General features: G+C 41.9%; 1 protein-coding gene across 1 annotated transcript in view; it reads left to right on the forward strand.

Moving 5' to 3' along the window:
* Positions 1-3,691: 3,691 nt before the first annotated feature.
* The window catches only part of TBCA (tubulin folding cofactor A), a 65,311-nt gene continuing 44,485 nt past the window's right edge, over positions 3,692-24,517 (forward strand). Inside the window, exon 1 of the mRNA XM_079780115.1 lies at positions 3,692-3,849. Within this exon, the coding sequence (XP_079636241.1) occupies positions 3,797-3,849 (53 nt within the window). The 5' untranslated portion in view covers positions 3,692-3,796. The remainder of the gene's footprint in view (positions 3,850-24,517) is intronic.

Below are 24,517 nucleotides of genomic sequence, written 5' to 3' on the forward strand. Positions count from 1 at the left end.
TGACTTCTACCTCACAGTAGGCATGCCTGCATAATACTCTCCTCTTAGGATTCACCAGAGACCACACACAGCATCCCTATTCAGCAGATATATCAGCATCGTTGGACCTACTTGGTCAGATGGCCTGAATAGCAGGGAAGCTTGCACTGCAGCCTAGTTCTGATGCAGAGCCCATTCCTGCTCTGTGCCCCACTCAAAGCTAGCAGTCTTCTGAATCACTTGATTAATGAGTCAGCTCAGTATTCTCCAATGCAATATATGAACTATTCCACTTATTTGGAAAGTGATTCTGGAGGCCAGAAGTGAGAAATGGATAAATGAAACAGGGAAAGAAGAAAAGCGGATGCAAGCGTGGATTACTGAATTCACATTTGCTACAGATGACTGATGCTTCATTCCATGAGACCGTCTGAAGAGCCTTATGAAATGTGTCTCAAAACTGCCTGCTGCCTGGAGAATGAAAGGGTGGAACATTGATCCACAGGCTTCCATCCCGCTGCACTATTGGGTTGTGCATACATGTGTACTGAGCAGTTTCCCATGCCTATCTTCTGTGTCAGTGGGGCTCATGGCCCAGGTAGTACTCATGGCCCAGGTGGGGTTCATTCAATGTTGGTCAAAGCCTGAGTTTGATTGGGTGCCACTGCAGTGGCTCCAGTAAGAGGGAAGGCCAAGAGAATTTGAAAAGATGTACAAGTGGCAGGAAAGGAAGGGGTTCCTCTGAATCTCTTCAGAAGAGGTATACTTCCTAATGATGAATGAACTATTTCAAGTCTTTCAAGCACCTAGAGGTAATTAGCAGAGACACTTCACAAGCATCTACTCTTATCAATAGTACTTCTTTATTTAACTCATCTCCCTAGGGGTGTCTTCTCCAATTGGCCATCTAGCTTTATGAAAACTGAAGTACTGTACAACATCAGAGCAGTTGCACATTGGCCCCCATATAAGTCTTGTAGCTTGCTGGCTACCTTTAGAGTTCCATCCAGGAGGGTAAAAGCATGACCAGTCTTTGGTTTTCATCAAAATTAGAAATCTATCTCAGTGCCACATTTGACTTTTCTTTAACTCAGCAAATACATACTGTGCACCGACTAGGCACTAAGGCATATCTGAAGCTTGGAGCTGGGGAGACAAAGATTAATGTAATGTGGTCTCTAATCCTGAGGAGCGTGCAGTCAATTGGGGAAGACTGGCATGAAGGAATGATGAAGCTGAATTTATAGCCCTGCAAGTGTAGAGGAAAACAACTGTATTTATAATTTTGGATGGTGTGGGCAGTATCCTATCTAATAAAAGAGTAATATGCAGATTGATCATCACTGCAACACACAATATAGCTGCCCCCATGTGGTCAAAGATCCTGCCCTCATGTGGACACAAGATGGCCACCACAAGATGGCCAGCAGGAGAGGGCAGGTGGGAGGCACCCGGCCTGCAAGGGAGGGCAGTTGAGAAGGACCAGGCCTGCAAGGGAGGGCAGTTGGAGGTGATCAACCCTGCAGGAGAGGGCAGTTAGGGCTGACCAGGCCGGCAGAGGAGGGAAGTTGGGGGCAAACAGGCTGGCAGCAGAGTGGTTAGGGGGTGATCAGGCTGGCAGGCAGAAGCGATTAGGGGCAATCAGGAAGGCAGGCAGGCAAGCAGTTGGGAGCCAGCAGTCCTGGATTGTGAGAGGGATGTCCGACTGCCCGTTTAGGCCCGATCCCATTTGGGATCGGGCCTAAACGGGCAGTCGGACATCCCTTGAGGGGTCTCATATTGGAGAGGGTACAGGCTGGGCTGAGGGACAACCCCCCTCCGTGCACGAATTTCGTGCACCGGGCCTCTAGTTTTTTAATAAAATACTGCCCACACCATCCAAAATTAGCAATGGAAGAATTGCTATTCAGGGAGGAGATGGCTAGACTTTCCTCTTGTTTTACCAGATTCCCCCAAGCCCTTGGATCTCTTCATTCCTCAATTTCAAATGTTGATTAACTTACCTCTTATAGTTCGACTGAGGCCCAGGATAGAATATTTAAAAAGAACTCAATTAAGGCTTAGGGTTAACAGAGAAAAACGGTGCCCAGCAATGAGAAATGCAACTTACACAGTTTCTATTTCAAATGCCCTAGGTTAGTACTGATCCCTCCCACGGCTAGCACTTTCTCATGGTTAGTACTCGTAGGGTTAGTACTCTAGTATACAAGAAAGGGCCTTCAGTAGGTCTACTTCCTCAAAGGCCAGATCCAAAGATCAAGTCCTGGAGACAGTGTGTGTGAGAGAGAGGGGATGTTTCAGATTATTTTAGTAGCCCACTTGCTGAAATGGAAGGTTCTGTGACATTATTAAATGGGGAAAAAGTAGTTTTAAAGCACCATTCATTCATTTAGTAAATATTTATCGAGTGCCTATGATGTGCCAGGCATTGCTATATGCTGGGATACAGTGGTAAATAAGTCCAACATGGGTCCTTTATATATGGAGTAAACAGTCAAATATGAATTCAGTATAATCTCATTAATGAAAACATGTACATTTCTGTATTCATTTGACTGTATGTCCTACTGTGTTCTTAGTTTCCTACTTAGGACCTCCTTCCTATGTTACATTTATTTAATGAACACTTTGTATGGGGCTTAATAAGTACCAGCACTATCCTAAGCACTTTATAAATATTAACTTATTTCAGCCTTATAACAACCTTATGAGGTAGGTACTATTATTATTATCACCCACATCTTACAGATGAAGAAACTGGCACATAAAGAGGTTAGTAACTTGTCCAAGTTTACAGTTAGTAAGAAGCAGAGCTAGGATGTGACCCTAGACCCGTGGTCGGCAAACTGTGGCTCGCGAGCCACATGCGGCTCTTTGGCCCCCTGAGTGTGGCTCTTCCACAAAATACCATGGCCTGGGCGAGTCTATTTTGAAGAAGTGGCGTTAGGAGAAGTTTAAGTTTAAAAAATTTGGCTCTCAAAAGAAATTTCAATCATTGTACTGTTGATATTTGGCTCTGTTGACGAATGAGTTTGCCTACCACTGCCCTAGACAGTTGGGCCCCAAAGTTAAAGCTCTTTACAACTACTGTAAACTGACAGTAGGAACCATTTCACCTGATCCCCTATCCTTAGAAGTGTGGCCAAACTTCAGGATCTAAACGCATGGCCTCAAGCATGCAATATGGTACTCACAGACACAGACAAACAACTGTCCTCAAGGGCTTGGGCATGGGCCTGGGTACACAGCAGCAGGGGCAGAGGTGTGTTTGGCTGGTGTGTTACACTTATTTATTACTGGTTTACAGGAAAGTCATAGATACAAAATCATTAAAACAAAGAGGAAAAGGACAAAAGGGTGGAAGTAGTGTTGGGGTTGGGGGAGATAGGGGGTATTTACATTAGAAAACCTAGGATGAGGGAAACTCCTGCAAATCAGCCCAAAACCGAGCTCTGAAGTTCTAGAAAACAAGGCAAAAAGGAAAATATGAAGAGTTATATGGCTTCTGTTATCTGACTGAAAGAAGATCCTTGACAGTAACAAGAGCCCTAGTTGCACAACCTTTTGGTTTGTGGGTTTGGCGGCTGCTGTTGCTTCTTTGCCTTATGGGAACTGAGTGGCTGCCGGGCCCAGCGGGCGCGCGTCTGATCAGAGTCCCCCCCCGCCCCGGGCGTGGCAGGGGCGCCGGCCAGCGCCGGGGCTTGCGCATGCGCGCGGGGCCGTGTTGACTCCGCCGACGCGACCGCCTCCTCCGCGCGCGCTCGCAGCACGGTTACCCCGACTCTCTGCCCCTCCTTCCCGCGGCGCTCGAGGGACCATGGCCGATCCTCGCGTGAGACAAATCAAGATCAAAACCGGCGTGGTGAAGCGGTAAGGAGCCGCGAACGGCGCAGCCGCCAGCGCCTCCTCTCCCTCGCCTCGGGGCGGCCCGAGAGGCCGGGCGGAGCGCAGGCCTCAGGCGGGCGCGGGAGTCCAGGCCTCACCTGCTCCGCGGGCGGCGGGGACAGGCCGGGCCGGAGCGGGGCGCGCCGGGGCCGGGGCCGGAGCCCGCGGTCCGGGGCATGCCCCTCCCATTGCCCCTGCCCTCGATTTCCCCGCCGTGAACGGCGAGGGTCGGCGGCAGCCATCACTCACTCGCGGGCGGGGCGGCGAGCGGGAGGCTGGGCCGGGCTCTGGTAGCACCTCCCCTGCGCGCGCCGCGCCTCCACGCCCACCGACAGCGGGGAGGCGGACTCGGGGGCACCGCGAGCCCGTTCTGAAGTTTCGGGGGCCGCCGAGAGCCCGGCCCTGATAAAAAAAAAAAAAAAATGAGGCCTTGGTGACGCCCGGAGATAAACGTGGCGGCGGCCCCGCCGTCTGGGAGAACGGGGGCGGGAACTGCGGCTCCCGCCTCCCATTTCTGCGGCCGCACTCTCCGCACTCAGCGTTCCGGAGCTCGCCCCGGCGGTGGTGGGTGGTGGGTGCTGTTTTCAGTAGATGCCCCGTCCTCGGCTCGAATCCCTGGCAGCTGTTAGACACTATCGTGCTCATTAGGACGGGATTGTTCCGACCCACGAAGGTCAAACTTTTTGAGGGGCGTTCCCGGGGAGCAGGTAGTAGGAATGTCTCATCCCAGTCCGCTGGCTTTTCCCTCTTGGCCCACCGTTGGTCCCTTTTTAACGTTTTTCCACCGGAAGGAAGACAAGGCAAAGGGGAGGGGAAAAAAAAATCCACTTTTTAAGCTGTTGCCCTCAGGCTCAGATAGCAGAGCAGGACACCGTGCTTGCCTGGACGCTTCCATTACGAAGGCCGCGAGGAGCTCGTGTGAGGAGCAGCTCAAGGCACAGCCTCTCCGGAAGGGAGACCGTGGGTTCAGATCTTAACTCTGCCACTTACTTTGTGCGGTTGACTGCAGACACTTGGCACCCTGCCTCGGGTGCCTCGGGGTCTTCCTTTGGAAAACGGGGAAAGTACCCACCTCCTGCCGTTGTTGCGAGAAGTGCCTGCCATGCGTCCTCTTGAACGTAGCGGGTGGCGAGTAGCCAGGGGCTGGTAAATGTTAATATTGTTTGTGTTCCCGTTTTACAGATGAGGAACTGAGGTTTCATGAAGTTAAAAGAGAAAAGCCAAACTTGTCTTAAGATCACCGTTCAGTTAGTGGCAGAGCAAAGGTGTCTGATCTACAGCTTTCTACTTTAAGTACAACACTTCAAAAGAGTATTTTTTAAAATGTGTGATAATAGGAAGGGAATTGAGATATATATCGCTCAACATATATCTATATATGTGTATTTAAAGGATTTTTTTTCAATTGCAGTTGAGATATATAATTAAAAATATAAATAATTTGCACCATCACTCACCCCAGCATTCTATTGTTCACTTTTCCTAGACTTAACTTTGGTTATGTCATTTTAACAAATCTATTTAGTGGAAGCACCAGGGTATAATGGAAAGTGCTTTAGATAGAAAATCATGAGAAATGACTTCTAATGGTAGATTCCCATTAATTACCTATATGATTTTGTCATTTCTCGTTCTAATGATCTATACTAGTTTATGAAATTAGTTCAAGTATTATATGCTTACAGTACATATTCTGGAGAAAACAAACTCATTTAGATAATTACTATAAGAAGCTAAGTTTTAGGCTTTCAAACATTCCCAAGTACTTATGGAAACTGCTTGGAGATAAAGTTTTATTTTCATCTTATTTCAATAATAGTGCATTATCAAATTTTAATTTTGATTCTTCATACTTCATCACAATAAAATCATTTTTGTGAAACCTGCATAATTTACTATATATTAAATTGCTTATAAATTAATGAAAATGTCTACATACATTTTTTCATGGCTTTTTTATTGACATTTTGGAGTGGAGTTCCCCATATGTACTAAAATTAGATGTGTGTGTGTGTTTTTAATCCTAAAATTTCTATTTTAGCTATTTATTACACATTTTGCTTTGGTAGATAACCATCTAATTCTGTAAATATTGTTTCCTACTTTCCTTCTCTGTTGTTATTTTTCTCTGAAATTTAATTACAACTCTTTCCATCTTCTGACTTAGTATCTTATTTTTAAAATTTTCCATTGTACCTCAGCAAAGAAAAAAAATAGATGAGGGAGATATAGCAACATATCAATGATTGCTGGGGCTGAATGATCATGGGGCTTCATTATATTCTCTATATGTTTAAATATTTTTTCATAATAAAAAGGTTTTTAAAGATATGCATTTTTCTTCTCTCTCCAAATTTAGTTTCAAAGATTTCTTGATTAGTTTCATGATTCAGACATATTCCTGGTTTTGTAAACACTGGTTTCTTAAAGCAGAGGTCTAAAAACCAATTTCTGTTCTCATCACCTTTTTTCTAGTTAAATGTTCATTTCCTATAGCCCTGTTTCTCTTCAGAAGTCACAACTTTTATTTGGAAGAAGAGATTTAAAGTCCTCATTCACACCCTTAATTCCTTCAGTTTTCTTTCCAGGAATTGAGAGCCACTAGAAATATATTCTATGTATTGATCCTAGAGTTGAGTTTGATTAGGCTATAATAGGGAGGGTGCATTCTTGGAATTTTAAGTATTTAATCAAGTCCCCTAGAATCCTTCAGGTTATCCAAAAGTGTCGTTTAGTGGGCAGCTTCAGGAAGAAATCTGGGCAGGCAGATGGAATATTACAGGAATATGGAAACAAGACAATAAATAGATGGTGATGGGCATCAGGGAACCCAAACAATGAGTGGGTGTTTCAGCAAGTTGGCAAAGTAGTAAAGGCAATTAGTGGATGGCAGCCATTTTAGAAATGAAAAGAGAAACAGGTTTCAAGGCCATTATTAAAGGCCCTAGGAAAATAGAGAGAAGCCTCAGGGACCCTAATCTTAGAGAAACTTTGTTACCTTGCATGGTAACAAAGGCAAAATATCTGATTTTTGAAAATGGATGTTCAGAGAGATTAGATTTCTAGGAACAAGGAAAGAATACAGTTAGGAATGGTTTGTAAAATGAGAATTGGACAGCAACGAGGCTGACTTGGTTCTGAGCCTCTGACTCCTAGGACTCCTTACATATCCCCTTCCCAGCAACAGGATTGTTTTTTTCAGGACTAATTCTGGCTATGAAGCTAGAGAAATGTGTGTGCTTTGGGCTGGGTGGGTAATTGTACTAAGTTTCTTCAAGCAGCAGCCTTTGTTCACATGTGACTTACTGTTAAGTGGGAATTAGTTGGTAAGTTTGGGTCTGGCAGGCTCTTTTTAAACATTTGGATCCATGTTCCAGACAGATTGCTGGATGTAATAATATCTGTGACTGGATCATAGCTAATCTAGCAGCCCTAGCAGGAAGTTACCAAATAGCATTCCAATTTTCTTCTCCAGTGTAGAACTGTCAAATCCTCCCCCATCTTTTTTAATGTCTAGGTGGCATCAGTACCCTGGTTTACCTGGGACTGAAGGGTTTCTGAGATATGGAAGCTTCAGTGCTAAATCTGGGAAAGTTCCAGGCAAACTAGAATGATTAGTATTTATACCTCTTCTGTAACTAGCTAACATAGCACTGTTTTCTGTGTTGAGACTACTTGCTGATAGTACAACTGTGAATTGAATGTTGTACCTTACTTAAACTAAAATTTTAATGCATTCTGTAAATATGAATCCATGCCAGAAAATATATGGTCTCTCAGCTAAATAATATGTCCACAATAAGTTTCCAAATAAAATTTATGTTTGTGTTTGTTTTTAACCAGAGTTATGATAAATTCAAGAAATTCTTTAGCAAGGAAATGTTTTCATCCATTTAACATAAAGGGATATTTAATAACTTTAAAGGCAATTTATTTTCAATAAAACCTGCTAAACTAGCCCACTGGTGAGTGAATTAATTGATTTAAAATACTTTCTTAAATATATCTTTTTGTAACCATTTTAGATTGGTATTGGCTTAAAATCCAGTGTGAACAAAGAATGTTAAAGCATTGGAAATAGCACTGACTTTGGCCCATAGTTTCCCTCTGATTAAATGAAAGTGACACCAGTAGATTAGAATGAGACTAGGACAATTCACACTGCAATTGTGTTAGTTTAACTTTAACAATCTTTTAACACTCTTGTTTAAATGTAGCTGACATACCATAATTACAAATCTACAAGCCTTGATTATAGAATTTTACATCATGAATCTGTGGGGAAGTTGTATTGATTTTTTTTTTTTTTAATAAAGCAAAGCGCCTTTCCCAAACTGTAACATCTCCCCAAGTTTGTTTATACCTGTACCTCTGATATATAGCTGTGTGTATGTATGTGTGTGTATATATATATATATATATATATATATATATACACACACACACACACACACACAATATACAGAAGGCATAAACACAACATAAAAGTTAAGTAAAATCTCCATGTTATTTGTTAAATTTTTATGTTCATACTAGAGACCCGATGCATGAATTCGTGCACGGGTGGGATTCAGCCACAGGTGGTTGGCCGTCCCGCCCCACCCCCAATCGGGGTAGGGGAGCAGATTGGGGATGGGGCTTGCCAGGGGGAGGGGTCACGGTCGGTTGGCAGGCTGGCCCCGTCCCCTGGTCAAACCCCTGATTAAACTCCTGGTGGAACTCTCCAGCTAGGGGACAATTTACATATTAGCCTTTTATTATATAGGATATTTATCTTACTGACGTATATTTTACATATACTAAATATATATATTATACTGACTGACATAAAAGTGAAAGATATGAATGACACTATACTTGCATAGACATAGAGATATCGTTTTCCCACTTTAGCTTTAGCTGTTTTTACACTTATCATATTTAAAATAATGATGGATAGAAGGATGGTGGACAATATCTGGGAGAGGTTAAGGACATAGCCATGTAAATTATTCCTGTAAACTTTAGTAACTTTTTTATCTTCTTTTCTTCTCTTTTCCTACATCATACCGTTTGATTTGAGTTAAAGCCAAAATGGCCAACTTCCTACCTTGAAATTTAGCCAATTCTTTTTAGAATTTCTGTAATGTACCCAGTTCTGCAAATAGTCAAAGGCAGTGTCAAAATGGATTATAGGTGGTCAGCTCTTCACCACTTTCTGCCACCTACTTGGCAAGCAGTGACTCTTAGCTACACAGCTGGCAACCAGATGTCTCTTCAAGCTGGGAAGGGAGAAAGCTAAGGCCACTCATGACCATGGTCTTTCCAACACAATCTATATTCTGCAAGTCGAATGTGGGAATGTAAGATATTTTGACCCGTTTGTGTGTATGTCTGTCTGTGAATGTATTCTATTTTCATTGCATTTTTTGTTTGGTAGGATATTTTGAAAATCTGTAGTAATTAATCAAGGTTGAAACAGTTTGTTAATAATAGTAGTTCAGAACCTTTAGAAAATAAATGCTTAGATGTGTGATCTATTTTATTTCCAACAATACATTTATAGAAGAACATAATTTCTATTGTGAAGCTGTTTTATGTGCCCAAATACTAGTAGAGCTGTTTTTTAAATAACATCATAGATCTGACTGATCCAAGATCACTTATTTATTAGGTACCTTTGAAGTGCTTCTTTCTGAGTCCGTTTCTCTCTCTCTCTCTCTCTCTCTCTCTCTCTCTCTCTCTCTCTCTCTGCCTGTAAGTTATTATTATCTTGAATTCGGTTTTAATAATTCCCATGCATGTCTTTAAAATTTTAATTTATATGAAGATACATATAAACCATATGACGGTATTGTTCTGCTCACGTAACAACTCTATATAAAGATAGATAGATAGAGCCCTGGCCAGTGTGGCTCAGTTGGAGCATCATCCCGGACACCAATGAGTCACGGGTTTGATTCCGGTCAGGGCACATATCCAGGTTGCAGGTTCGATCTCTGGTCAGGGCACATGCGGGAGGCGGCTAATCAATGTTTCTCTCTCACGTACCTATCTTTTTTTAAAAAGTTGATTTTAAAGAAAGGGGAAGGGAGGAGAGAAACATCCATTTGTTGTTCCACTTATGTATGCATTCATTGGTTGCTTCTTATATATGCTCTGACTGAAGATTGAACCCTCAACCATGGTCGACGCTCTAACCTACCCAGCCAAGGAGTGTTTTCTCTCCCCTCTCCCCTCTCTAAAAATCAATAAAATAAAAAAAATAAAAATTAAAAAAAAAGTTCTTATAACTTTAAATCATGTGTTACCTTTCAAAATATAAATTAAAATTTTTAAAATTTTACATAGTGTCATATTATGGGAACATTTCTATAATTTTTGTGCATATTGTTTTTGAGATTTATTATTGTTTAAACATATAGCTCTAATTCATTCTCTTTTATTTTTTCATTCTATTGTTGAATGACATTTAGTTTTATTTTTTCCGAACAGCCCTGGGTGAAGAGCCTTTCTGACAGAAGAAACAATAAATACAAAGGCTTGAAAAAGAGAGCAAAGTTGGTCAGTTTGAGGGGCAGCAACCAAGTGAGAGGAGGAGGAGGGGTAGGAGCCACTCTGTAAAGTCGGAGAAAGACTTACAGGACCTAGTGTGTAAGGACTTGAGCTCAGGTCTCAGATCTGTAAAAGTTTCTAAGCTCTCTCCAAAGGTAGTGCTCCCTTCTCTGTGCTCTCAAAGAACTTTGTAGTTTTCACTAAGATAGTACTAAAAATACATTTAAGCTATCTGTTCCATCCACTATACTGTTGGTTTCAAAAGTATGGTCTAGAGATCCCTTGGGGTCCCTGATATCTTTTCAGGGTATCTGCAAGGTTAAAGTTAGTTTCATAGTAATACTAAGATACTGTTTGCCTTGTTCACTTTCATTTGCTCGTAACTATACAGGGAAGTTTTCCAGATGCTATATGATATGTAATATTGCAACAGATTAAATGCAGAAGCATATGAGAATTCAGATGCTTTTTGGGGAAATAATCCTATATAATAAAGAGGTAATATGCAAATTGACCATCACTCCAACACACAAGATGGCTGCCCCCATGTAGTCAAAGATGGCCAGCAGGGGAGGGCAGTTGGGAAGGATCAGGCCTGCAAGGGAGGGCAGTTGGGGGCGACCAGGCCTGCAGGGGAGGACAGTTGCGGAGGACCCAGGCCTGCAGGGGCGGGGAGTTGGGGGGGACCAGGCTTGCAGGGGAGGGCAGTTGGGGGCGACCAGGCCTGCAGGGGAGGGCAGTTAGGGGGGACCAGGCCTGCAGGGGAGGGCAGTTGAGGGAAACCAGGCCTGCAGGGGAGGGCAGTTAGGGGCAATCGGGCCGGCAGGGGAGCGGTTAGGCATCAATCAGGCTGGCAGAGGAGTGTTTAGGGCAGGCATCCTCAAACTACGGCCCGCGGGCCACATGCGGGTGTTTTTGCCGTTTTGTTTTTTACTTCAAAATAAGATATGTGCAGTATGCATAGGAATTTGTTCATAGCTTTTTTTAAACTATAGTCCGGCCCTCCAACGGTCTGAGGGACAGTGAACTGGCTCCCTGTTTAAAAAGTTTGAGAACCCCTGGTTTAGGGGGTGATCAGGCTGGCAGGCAGAAGCAGTTAGGGGCAATCAGGCAGGCAGGCAGGCAGGCGAGCGGTTGGGAGCCAGCAGTCCTGGTTTGTGAGAGGGGTCCCAGATTAGAGAGGGTGCAGGCTGGGCTGAGGGACACACACCAACCCTCCCCCCCCTCCCATGCACGAATTTCGTGCACCGGGCCTCTGGTAGTTTCATAAAAATAAATTATTCTTTTTTTTTAAATCCTCACCCCAGGATATGTTTATTGATTTTAGAGAGAGAGGAAGGGAGAAAGTTAGAGAAATGCCGATGTGAGAGAGACATTGGTTGGTTGCCTTCTGTCCATGCCCCAACCAGGAATCAAACCCACAACCTAGGTATGCGCCCTGACCAGGAATTGATCTGTCAACCTTCTGGTATACAGGATAACACTCCAACCAACTAAGCCACGCTCCAACCAACTGAGCTACCTGGCCAGAGCAAAATAGGTTATGTCATATGTGAAAATTAACACCCTATTAATTTTAAAATGCTTTTATATATATTTGCTTATAATTAAATTATACAATAATGAATTTTCTTCTATATCTATAGTTTTACAAATGTGAAGGTATATCTGTAGAACAAATTCCTATAAGTGGAATTGCTGGTTTAGGGGAAGAGAAACTTTTTTTTTTCTACAGGGTGGGGCAAAGGTAGGTTCACAGTTGTAATACAAATAAATAATACAATAATAAATAATAATTCAAGAATAAATTTATGAACTCACAACTGTAAACCTACTTTTGTCTTACTCTGTACTAAATAAATACTCTGGCTGGGGCCCTGTAAGTTAGACTGACAAAAGACAGATAAATAAGAGAAAAACAAATAGAAGTTTATTAAAATGCAAACACATGGGAATACTCAGTAGTGAGTAACTCAAGAGTGATTATGAGACTTGGCCTTCTATAGCATCTTAACAAAAGAACAATAAATTTGTACAGAAGTGACAAACTAAAGGAAAAGGACTTGGGTTTCTGACAAATTGTGAGAAGGTAAATATTTGTGGGAGAACTAATGGAAGATAAGGGCTAATTGGTAAAGTTTGTCATGTTGATTCCTTTGGTGCCATCTCAAGGCTAAGGGTCTAGAGTTGTCTTTGGTGATGAACTTCTGTCTTCTGGTAGAGAGGAGAGGGGGGACACTTCTACAAATATATGATCTGCTTTTAGGTAAATAGGGGGAGGGCAGATAACTTATATCTGCTTTTTCTCAGTTCTCTTCAGCTCAAAATTATTCTTATGCCAAGGTGGCATGTTTTGGGGTGACATTCTACTACCCTTAACTGGCTCAATTGGCTCATGTGTTCTAAAATTTGAGAGATACGGAAAAACCTTGATATAACAGACTAATTCAGCAAGGCAGTGTCTATTAAAGCCAAAGGTCCATCTATATATATAAAAGCCTAAGTGACCGAACAACTGGTCGACTGGTCGCTATGATGTGCACTGACCACCAGGGGGAAGACACTCAATGCAGGAGCTGCCCCCTAGTGGTCAGTGTGCTCCCATAGTGCCAGTGCCACTCAGCTGACTGAAGGGCACCAGACACCGGGCTCATAGCTGGCAAGCGCAGCTGCGGCAGTGCGAGCCTCTCCCGCCTCCGTGGCAGCATGCTACCCAGTGGCAGCAGCACAGGCACAGCGGGCCTGGAATGAGCAGGAGTGGTGCGGCGCCTGGCCCCACTACTATATCCCTCGGGGGATGTCGGCCAGGCCTGCAGGGTTCAGGCTGAAACTGGCAGTCCGACATCCCCTGAGGGGTTCCGGATTGCGATAGGGAGCAGGCCAGGCTGAGGGCCCCCACCAGTGCACGAATTCGTATGTTAAAAAATTGACAAATTAGTTTACCTGGTTTTACTTATGTAGACACATTTGTGTAATTAAAATTAAGTATGTAAAAGTTTTCTATGTGTATTACAGTAATTTTAAATTTATACTGAATAGATCTACTAAATGCATGCATTCACCAGTCATCAAGAGTAAACAAATACACATGGCTGGGGCTTGGCTTAGTGCTAGTAGGAACATCAGCTGGTGATTGTTAAAACTACAGAAAATCACCACACAACAACAGAACCAGTTACCACGTGCGATGAGGTGTGATAACATGCTAATCATTTATCGAACATTGTTTATGAGCAGTGACTCTTGGATTTAAATATGTAGACTATAGTTGTAGATATGTAATATTTATTTGTTGGTGTAATTACTGCAGTGTTTTTTCCAACACATGGCCTATTTGCTAAAATTTGTTAGAAATAACAAAAACTGTTAATCGTATATAATAAAACTGCAATATGCAAATTGACTGAACAGTGGAATGACCAATCGGTGGGGGTTGGGCTGGGGAGCAGGCGGTGCCAGGCCAGCCAAGAAACGTGCCAGCGGGCAGAGGGAGGGGACGACAATGGGGGGGGAGGGGCAGGTGGCAGCAACCAGCGGTGGCGTGATAGGGGGTCGGGGCTGCACGGGCCGGCGCCATCCCCTGATCAGCCACCTGGTTGCCTCCCGAAGAGGGAGGCTGGCAGCCGTGGGGTGATGGGGGCGGTGCCATCCCCTGATCGGCCCACCTGGTCACCTCCCAGAGAGGGAGGCCAGACTGCGGCTTAGGCTAAGCTGTCAGTAGGACATCCCCTGAGGGCTCCCAGACTGTGAGAGGGCGCAGGCCGGGCTGAGGGACCCCCCTCCCCCAGTGCACTAATTTTTGTGTACTGGGCCTCTAGTTTAATTATAAGCAAATATATATAAAAGCATTTTAAAATTAATAGGGTGTTAATTTTCACATATGATATAGGGACCGGAAATTTTGTTCATTAGGTCCGAAGTCCATTAAAGCAAGGTCCACAGAATTAGGGTTTACTGTGTTGGCAGATTGCCCTTTTATCTACTTATAATTCCACATAATATTTTAAAATGTAGTTTAGCACCCTTTTGGTCTGGAAAAAATTAAACTGTGTAAGTGGAAAAGCCCAAGAATGTTTAGTTTTTGTAGGAAAATACTTTCCACATTGTTGAAAATGACAAGAACTGATGAGGCATACAGGTATGCTAAACAATTGAAATTAATTTCACTTCTCAAAATAGTCCTCAAAGGAGAAAATCTTGTCCTTTTGAAAAACTAAATTGTAGAGCTGACGAAGTACCCCTTAGAGATTCTCTCCTGCCCTTCTCTCTTTCCCTGGTCCCTTACTTCCTATCCCTTTACCCCAACCAGACAAGAGAGGTAGTTAATTTGCTCAGGACTACCCAGCCAATTACTGGTAGAGCCAGAATTGGGAAACTTTCTAAAATTACAACATTACACTATGTCATATAACAAGTGTGAATTCTTCAAAATTTATTTTTATTTTCTTAATTTATCTTTATTGTTGAAAGTATTACAGATGTCCCCTTTGTTTGTTTGTTTACCGTTGACCCCCTCCACCCTGCACCTATCCATCCAAGGCCTTCACTGCTCTATTGTCTGTGTCCATGGGCTTTGCTTATCTCTCTATATAAAAGCGTAATGTGCTAATTAGACCAGACATCCTTCTGGACGTCCTTCCTTCTGGACAAAGCCGCAGTAGGCGAGGGCCGTGGCAGAGGCGGCAGAGGCCCCCAGCAGCAGCAGGCAGGGGCTGGGGCCAAGGCCCTTGCATGAATTTTGTGCATCAGGCCTCTAGTATGCATATAAGTCCCCCAGTTAATCACTCCCAACCATTCCCCCACCCCACCTTCCTCCGAAATGTGTCATTCTATTCTATGCTTCTATGTTTCTGGATCTATTTTGTTCCTCAGTTTATTTTGTTCATTAGACTCCACATATGAGTGAGATCATGTGATACTTATCTTCTCTGATTGTCTTATTTTGCATATCATAATACTCTCCAGGTCCATCCATGCTGTTGCAAATGGTAAGAGTTCTTTTGTTTTTACAGCTGCATAGTATTCCATTGTGTAAATGTACCACAGCTTTTTTATCTATTTATCTGCTGATGGGCACTTGGGCTGTTTCCAAATCTTTAGCTATTGTAAATTGCTTTGATACACACACACACACACACACACACACACACACACACACACGATGCATATATTCTTTCTGATTGGTGTTTCTGGTTTATTAGGATATATTCCTAGAAGAGGGATCACTGGGTCAAATGGATGTTCCATTTTTAAGTTTTTGAGGAAATTCCATATATATAAATTTTTTAAAGTTAGATTTTATTCAAAGTTTGGTCTTTTGATATAAGAAATGTCCAAACCTATAGAGAATTTTTGTAAGAGTTTATTTGAGTCAGACTGACAACATGCTGGGAAACAAGATCTTAAATGTTCTGGAGAATGACAGTTTTGCAGTTTCTATTATACCTTTGGAATTAAGGAGAGAATTTAAGAAAGATTACATGAAGGTGGGAGAAAAGTAAGGGACAGGGGGAGATAAACCTTTTACAGGCCTGAGACATGACTACTCACCATGACCTGCCCAGTTAGGAATTTATGATCATCCTGGGAAGTTAGTTTCATTTGGATTTATTAGAGCCCCTTTTTCACCCACAGGTTGATGAAAGTAGGTTCAGTGATCTTTGACTATAAGTTATTTTTCAGTTTTATCATTGGAATTTCAGTTTTAAACAATAAGTATGTGATACCTAAAGAATAAACATTGGTTGTGTTAGAACTAAGTTTAATAAACTGGCCAGCTTTACTTTGTGAACATTTATTTTGTAGTCAGTTCAGCGGTAATGATTTTAAGAGAGCATGTGAATTGCTTTGGTTCTTGAGAAGATCATCTTGATTTCTGCCCTTTGGAGACATTTTAGAAAGTATGTGCTTTCCATATTGTTGAAAATTATAAGATAAAAACATATTGGGTATGCAGATATGCTAAAACATTTTTTAAAATGCAAATCTAAAATTAAAAAATATAAAGAAATACAAATTAAACTGTTCAAACATTTTTTATTGCCAAAGAATCTATCTGGGCAAATAGACTAAGAAGAAACAGAAAAAACTTTAAAAGGCCAGTAACACCTTGCTAATAAGAACTAATAGGTACTTAAACTGATGAAAGTGATTCAGACAACAACATATTAACCCCCTACTGTGGCCTGTTTTAAGCTGTTAATAGACATTAGCCTTTTAAAGAAAGACTAACACTTTTAATATGCCTTTCCTAAGCTTTTGATACATTTGTGAACTGTTATAACTATTTGCTATATTTGATTATTATAGGTCAGTGCATTTTCCATAATATTTTTGAGAAGTGTTAACTGCTCTGAAAGTTTAGATTCCTTGTAGTCTTTAAAAGTTCTTAATGTAATAAATAATTTTACATTAAGATTTTTACTGTAACTAAATATTTTTGGTAGAAGTTATATGGGAAGAATAAATGCTGATGTATTTTTCACTGACAAAAAAATGTGATAATGTGCATACATATGAGCCTAACCAGTGGTCAAGGACAACAGGGGGGTGGGGGCATGCATGGGGAGGGGTTGGGGATGGGAATGGGGGGATGAGGACAAATATGTGATACCTTAATCAATAAAGAAATTTAAACAAAAATAATAATAATAATAAAAATAAAATTCCCCTAAGACATAATCACTTGCTAATTCCCATCTGGGGTAGGAAATTCTATCTTCATAAGATAATCATTTCTTCCATATTTGGAAGTAAAGTCTGTCTTCCTTCATGATTCCACTCATAGGTACTAGATTGACCTCTTGGAGCATCAGAAATTTCCACTCTCTCTACCACAGAGGGTCCCTTAACATTTGGAGATGGTTATCCTATATCCTATATAATAAAGAGCTAATATGCTAATCAGACCGAAAAAAAAAATGTGATAATGATTGTTCTTAGGTTTGATTTTTTTTTTTTTTTACATATTAAGGCCAGATTTTTTTTCAAAAATTTTCTACTAGTATTATATCTATAAAATTATAAGTATTATAAATGATTGGGTATTTCCCACAAATAAGTCTAATGCTTAAAAGTTTAAGAATATAATTTTCTTTAAAATACTGCCAGTAAATTTAAATGATGACTCCCTACATGTTAGAATAGTAACTTAAGTTTTTGTTTAGGTACATGGCTTTTATAACACTTTTTTGGAGAAGAGATTAGAAAATGGTTTTGGATGTTTTATGTTTCATAGTAATTCCATATATAAAGCTAGTAGATATCTGACTTGGTTTTTACAACAACTTATCTTGAAGCTAATTGTATGATATAAGTAAATGTTGAAAAATATATTGACTGGATTAAATAATGTTGTATGTGATTTGGATAAATTAGACTTTTTTAAAAAATTGGGGGCTTTGATAGTTCTGTGAGGTAAAAACATAAGCATAGTACCTAATTTGTGATCCAGATGCTACAATTTTAGTGACCACAGAAGTGAATGATGCATACCCAAAGAGCATTTCTATTATTCCTCATGCCTATTCAAAACAAAGGAAAAATGAAATAAAATGTTTATGAGAGATTGCCTTATACAGTTTATGGGTTTATTATTATGGTTATGAAGTTAATATCTGAAGAGCAGGTTTAAGCCTAGGTGTTGAATTTATTACTGAAGGTAATAGTATTGGGGCATAGCTTTTTTGTTAGGATTAGTCTCTTGATTAAGATCAAATTTATTTTTTAAATTGGCTTTAGAGAGAGAGGGGAAGGGGGAGAGGGGAAGAGAGCGAGAGAGAAAGAGAGAGAGAGAAACATTGATTTGTTGTTCCACTTATTTATACATTCATTGGTTCCCTCTTGTGTGTACCCTGACTCGGATGGAACCCACAACCTTGACATATCCGGGTGAAGCTCTAACCAACTGAACTCCCTGGCCAGGGCCAAGATCAAATTTGTATTATTATACAAAATGATATTCCCTTATCCTGGAATAGATGCTTGTTAGAAAGTTAAAATAAGGTAAATATTTCCCCCCATATTATTTTAGTATCAAATTTTTCACTTTAATGTCCACGTGGCTAGAATTTTGTTTTCATAAGTTAGAAATAATTGAAACAATGAAACAAATCTTCAGTGGCAGTTTGAGATGTTTCTGAAGGCTGACATTCCCTGTTGAGAACCAAATGGACATAATCCGTTCAGTCTTCACATGTATGTTTTACAACCATTGGAATGGGTAACTAATAAATTTGAAGACATCAACAACTAGTTCTTTCCCTAGCAGCAAGCACACAGAAGCTCATCTTTCTTGCAGTTTTTAAGTGGTCACCATAAACCTTGAATATCCCTGTCTTTTTTCCCATGGGAAAAATATTTTCTAATAAGCCAGAGTTCAGAGAAAATGTGAGATGATAACTGGCTACTAATACACTGCCAACCTGGACTGTGATAAAATTTCCCAGGCCTGAGGATTTTTTCATTGAATTTATTTCACCAGCTATTTAGTGAACATTTGCTATGCGTAAGGCACTATGTTAAATATTGACCACTGTTCACCAGAACTTTGTTACTCAGTTTTTGCCCTAAAATGGCGCCCCAATGGGGGTCAATTCTTAGTTGAAAGAGCATTCATAAGTGCTTTGTAACACATAACATGTGATAAATCTTAGCTTAATATTCCTTAATAACAGATGTTCAGGTTGTGAAAATTAAGTCTAGTATCTTACTTGAAATTGGTGACATTTCTCTTAAGTACAGTGTTACTACTAGTAAACTTAAGTAAACTAGGTTTGTGACAAAGTAAATTCATTTTAGTAACAAAGAAAGCATTTTGAATTAAAAATAAATATTACAGCATTGTTCCGAATTACAAATAAATATGATTCAAAGTACTGCTTTGAAACCAATGAGTGATGAGAAAAATCTGAAAAGGGAATGGAAATTTTATATCACTTTTATAATTGAATTGCTGAATACTAATGTTTTCTGCTTCTAAAATTTTGGCGTTTAGATTCCTTTTACTTATTTTGGCAACATAACAAGGCATGGGAACAGCAATGTTAGTTAATATTTTTTGAGCTTTCACTATGTGCCATACATTAGTTAAGCACTTCATGTGTGTGTCTTTTAACCATTACAATTCTTATGTGAAGCAGTTGTAGTGAACCCCATTTAATAGATGAAGAAATTGAGTTTAAATAATTTGCCCAAAGGTAAACAGCAAGTGGTAGAACAAGGATGAGAGAGCACCTGTTGAGTGACACCAGTACACTTGACTATACCCTTTTTAACTTTAACAAATTTATAAAGGAGATGAGACTGACTCTGTGAAATCATTGGATATAGGAAAATGAATAACACACTCTGTTTTCGAGGAGCTCCTGATGTCAGAGAAAGACAAAAGTCACAGAATTAAGGACAGAATGCTACATGAACCCAGATTAGGTTATGGCAAACTGCCTCTACGGCATGGTTTTTCAACCTTGGCACTTTGACATTTTAGGCTGGATACTTCTTTGTTGGGGGCCAGGAAGGCTGTCCTTTACATTGTAGCGTGTTCAACAGCATCCATGCTCTTTACCCACTAGATGCCAGTAGCACCTGTCCCCCATACACACTTGTGACAACCTAAATTGTCACATAGCTCCCAGGGTGGGGGGCAGGCTAGGGAATAAAATTGTCCCTGCTGAGAGCCACTACTCTAGGGTTAAAGAGGCTTATCATCAGTGACATTTGAGCAGGCTCTTAAGGCTGATTACAGGTCACATTCTAGATAGCACTATATGTATAAAAGCATGGAGGTGTGACTCAGTATATTTCATTTGGGAGACAATGTTTGTGATGGTTGGAGTAATTAGGGTGTGTGGGGACTGAGGAGTTAGTAAGAGAGAAGGTTGATAAAATAAATTAGGACCCAGTTGTATGTCATGCTAAGAAGTATAGGTTTTTTTTTCTATAGGTAGTAGAGAGCTATCATAGGTTTATAGGTGAGTGACAATCTGAATGATCCACACAGAATTTACTTGCCTCGACTTCTTTGTATCATCAAGTAAATTCTTTGAGGGCAGAGACCATGTCACTCTTGTTCACCATTATATCCCTAGTGCCTACGATGATACTTGGCACAACCTTGTGAAATAGGAAGGATACTAATAGGGAATTTATAGATGTGAAAACTCTTAGAAGAGGTTTTGGTGGCCATGAGAATGGAACTTGAAGACCTTCATTCTCAGGGAGTATAATAACCAAGGGCCCCAGCTACTGGACTGTGAAAACTATTACAACATTTTTTCTCAAGGCCTCACTTTTCATGAGCTGCTTGACAGCAAGTGGCAGACTCGCCTTTTCCTGAGAGACATGAATAGCCTTGCCAAACCTTCTAAAATTGCATGGCAGTCTAGGATGCTTCTTCATAACCTTTCCTCACTCTCCTTCATTCCGAGTCAAACTTGCATCATTATCCAATGACTCTCCAAGCCTTTGCCAGCCACCTTACCATTCTCTCATCGCAGGAAAAAGACCCAGAAGAGAAAGTAAATACGCCGAGGAGTATTTGCACTGATAAAATTCTTGCAGGTTTAATCGCTTCTTAGTGTTTGCTTTTCAGAGGCCCGAACACAGAAATTAAGTGACTTTCAAAAGAGCACACAGTTATTAAGTGGCAAAATAGATTCAACAATCTAGGGCTTGGGTCTGTTAGTCCATGCCTTTAACCATTCATTATATGCTATTTTTTAGTAAGGCAATAACTTTTGACTGGCATTTATTTCTCCTAGCCAATCTTTTGAGTCTAATGGTCTGATAAAGTGCCTTAATTCTATAGTTTATTACCAAGTCTTTAAGAATCTCATCCAGCCAGTGTGGCTCAGTGGTTGAGTGTCAACCCATGAACCTGGAGGTCATGATTTGATTCCCAGTCAGGGCACATGCCCAGGATGCAGGCTCAATCTCCAGTAGGGGCCATGAAGGAAGCAGACAATCAATGATTCTCTCTCATCATTGATGTTTCTCTCTCTCCCTTTCCCCTTCCCTCTCTCTGAAATCAATAAAAACATTTTTTTAAAGCATCTCAGATAGTTATTACATATTTCAGCCCAATTAAGAATTTTCTGGCTATTGTTTTCATGTTATAGACAATGGGAGTAGAAGAAAATACAATATACAATTTATGTTTTGTTAAATGATGCGTTCTGAGATTTTTTCAAATCCCCAAATTTGCAAACAGTAATTTCCTTCGATTCCTTTACTTGCTTTTATCACTGTCACTAGCAATTTAATTTCTTTTCTGGGTCTTTTTCCTTCAAGAAACAAAATGTGTTTGTGTTTTAATTCATTTACTAAAGTTATATCACACAAGGATAAAATGAACAGAAGAACTACATTGAAATTTGATGCTGGACAGGTGACAGACTCATTCACAATATTGGTGACTTATTTCTGAATGCTGCCTTCTCAGCTCATAATCTTTAGAATTGTATTTTAGCAAAATTAAAACTATATTATATGAACACTAGAGGCCCGGTGCATGAAATTCGTGCATGGGTAGGGTCCCTAGGCCTGGCTGGCGATCAGGGCCGATCAGGGCCTTCTGGCTGCCGGCCGGGGCCTTCCTTCATTCCGCGCTGACCCCTGGTGGTCAGCACACGTCATAGCAAGCGATTGAACTCCCAAGGGGACACTTTGCATATTAGCCTTTTATATATATAGATTTTTGGGTATTTACTGAAAGTTAAGTCTTCAAATGTTATATTCCCCAAATGTCCTTTGTATTCTCTTGGAGACCATTGACATTGGCGATACAAGAAATGTCCAAATCTGTAGCGAATTTTTATAAGAGTTTATTTGTGCCAAACTAATGACATGCCAGAAAGCAAGATCTCAAATGCTTCTGAAGAATGACAGTTTGCAGCTTCTTTTTTGCATCTGAAATTAAGAAGGGAATTTAAGAAAGATTACATGAAGGTGGGAGAAAACAAAATAGGATTTGGGTTATAGGATAGTTAAGACTATGTGTTCTCTTAAGGGTGTTTATTTCTAAGGTGTGTTAATCTAGATGTGTCCCATGCACCATCAAACCTACAGACTTAACTGCATCTTCACCCTTACTTTCCTCATTACTTCCTCTTAGAATCAAAGATCTGAACCTTTTATTAAAAGCCAACATTCTACCTATGCTCTAAATGCCATCCTCTAGCCCTTTGTGTTTGTCTCTTTTCTGTGTCCTTAATCTCTTTATCAGTTTCTTAGCAAGTATTCAAGCATGATGAAGTCACTAACATCTTAAAGGATCAACACCAACCTTTATCTCATTTTCCTCCCTAGGAGCCATACTTGTCAAAAGAGTTGTCTATTCACAGGCTCCACACTCCAGCCTCTCAGTCACTTCTTAACACACTGTAGTCTGGTTCTTTTCTTACCTACAGTGGTGAAACAAAGGTCACCCATCCTACCTAATAAAAGAGTAATATGCAAATTGGCCCTAACTCTGCTACACCCACAAGCCATGCCCACAAGCCAATCAGGAGCAAAAATGCAAATAAACCCAACCAAGATGGCTACAGCCACAGAGAGCAGGAGGGAGGCTTGGGTTTCCCCAGAAACAGAGGAAGCTAAGCTTTCCGCCTGCCCTTACCGGCCTAAGCCTCCACTCAAGGCTACAAAGTTTCAATTATAGAAGGTAAACAAATCCAAACAGAAATGGCGGCAGCTACGGAGCTGGAAAGAGCAGGAGGCAAGCGTTGTCCCCGGCAATGGAGGAAGCAAAGCTTCTGCAGCCCTGGCTGGCCTAGGCCTCCGCTCCAGGCTACAAAGTTTCAATTATAGAAGATACATCAATCCCAAGAGAAATGGCTGCCGGACACAGAGCCAACAGGAGGCTTGGCTCTGCTCCAGGCTACAAAGTTTCAATTGTAGAAGATACATAAATCCCAGATACCAGGGCCTCTGCTTGGGTCACCAGGGGGCGTGGCCGGCCTGCAAACCACCACAGGCCCTTCACCCAGGCCGCCCCACACCCCAAGGGAACCCCCACCCTGATCCGGGACACCCTTTAGGGCAAACCAGCTGGCCCCCACCCGTGCACCAGGCCTCTATCCTATCTAATAAAAGAGTAATATGCAGATTGACCATCACTCCAACACACAATATGGCTGCCCCCATGTGGTCAAAAATCCTGCCCCCATGTGGACACAAGATGGCCACCATTAGATGGCCAGCAGAGGAGGGCAGTTGAGAGGGACCAGGCCTGCAAGGGAGGGCAGGTGGAGGTGATCAACCCTGCAGGGGAGGGCAGTTAGGGGTGACCAGGCCGGCAGAGGAGAAAAGTTGGGGGCAAACAGGCTGGCAGGGGAGCAGTTAGGCATCAATCAGGCTGGCAGCGGAGTTGTTAGGGGGTGATCAGGCTGGCAGGCAGAAGCGGTTAGGGGCAATCAGGAAGGCAGGCAGGCGAGCAGTTGGGAACCAGCAGTCCTGGATTGTGAGTTGGGAGCCAGCAGTCCTGGATAGTGAGAGGGATGTCCGACTGCCTGTTTAGGCCCGATCCCACTGGGCAGTGGGGACATCCCTTGAGGGGTCCCAGATTGGAGAGGGTGCAGGCTGGGCTGAGGGACACCCCCCCCCTCCATGCACGAATTTCGTGCACCGGGCCTCTAGTCCTATATGATAAAAGCCTGTGTGGTCATGACACCCTCATGCTGTGACGCCCTCACGCTGTAACGAGCGATCACCAGGAGGCTGTGTGCGCAGCGGGCGTGCACGGGTGGGTGGGGGCTTTACACTGTGTGCAGGTCCCGCGGCTCTGCGCGGCTCAGCTGGGGGTCCCGTGGCTCCACGCAGCGAGGCCGGGGGTCCCATGGCTCCGCACAGTGCAGTGGCGGGACCCCTAGCTCTGGCCTACCTCTTTGGGGCAATCCATCAAGGAGCCCCGGATGGGTGGGCGGGGCCTACCTCTTTGGGGTGATTGATCGCAGGGCTCCCACACTGTGAGAAGGCACAGGCCAGGCTGGGGGACCCCCCTCCCCCGAGTGCACGAATTTCGTGCACCAGGCCTCTAGTATACTAATATGGATCAGGACAGATTAACTCTGGACATTTTCATTTTAATGTCTCAAACATATCATGATCTATAAGGTACTAG

Source organism: Cnephaeus nilssonii (assembly GCF_951640355.1).
Source record: "Cnephaeus nilssonii genome assembly, chromosome: 2".
NCBI classification, from domain to species: Eukaryota; Metazoa; Chordata; class Mammalia; order Chiroptera; family Vespertilionidae; genus Cnephaeus; species Cnephaeus nilssonii.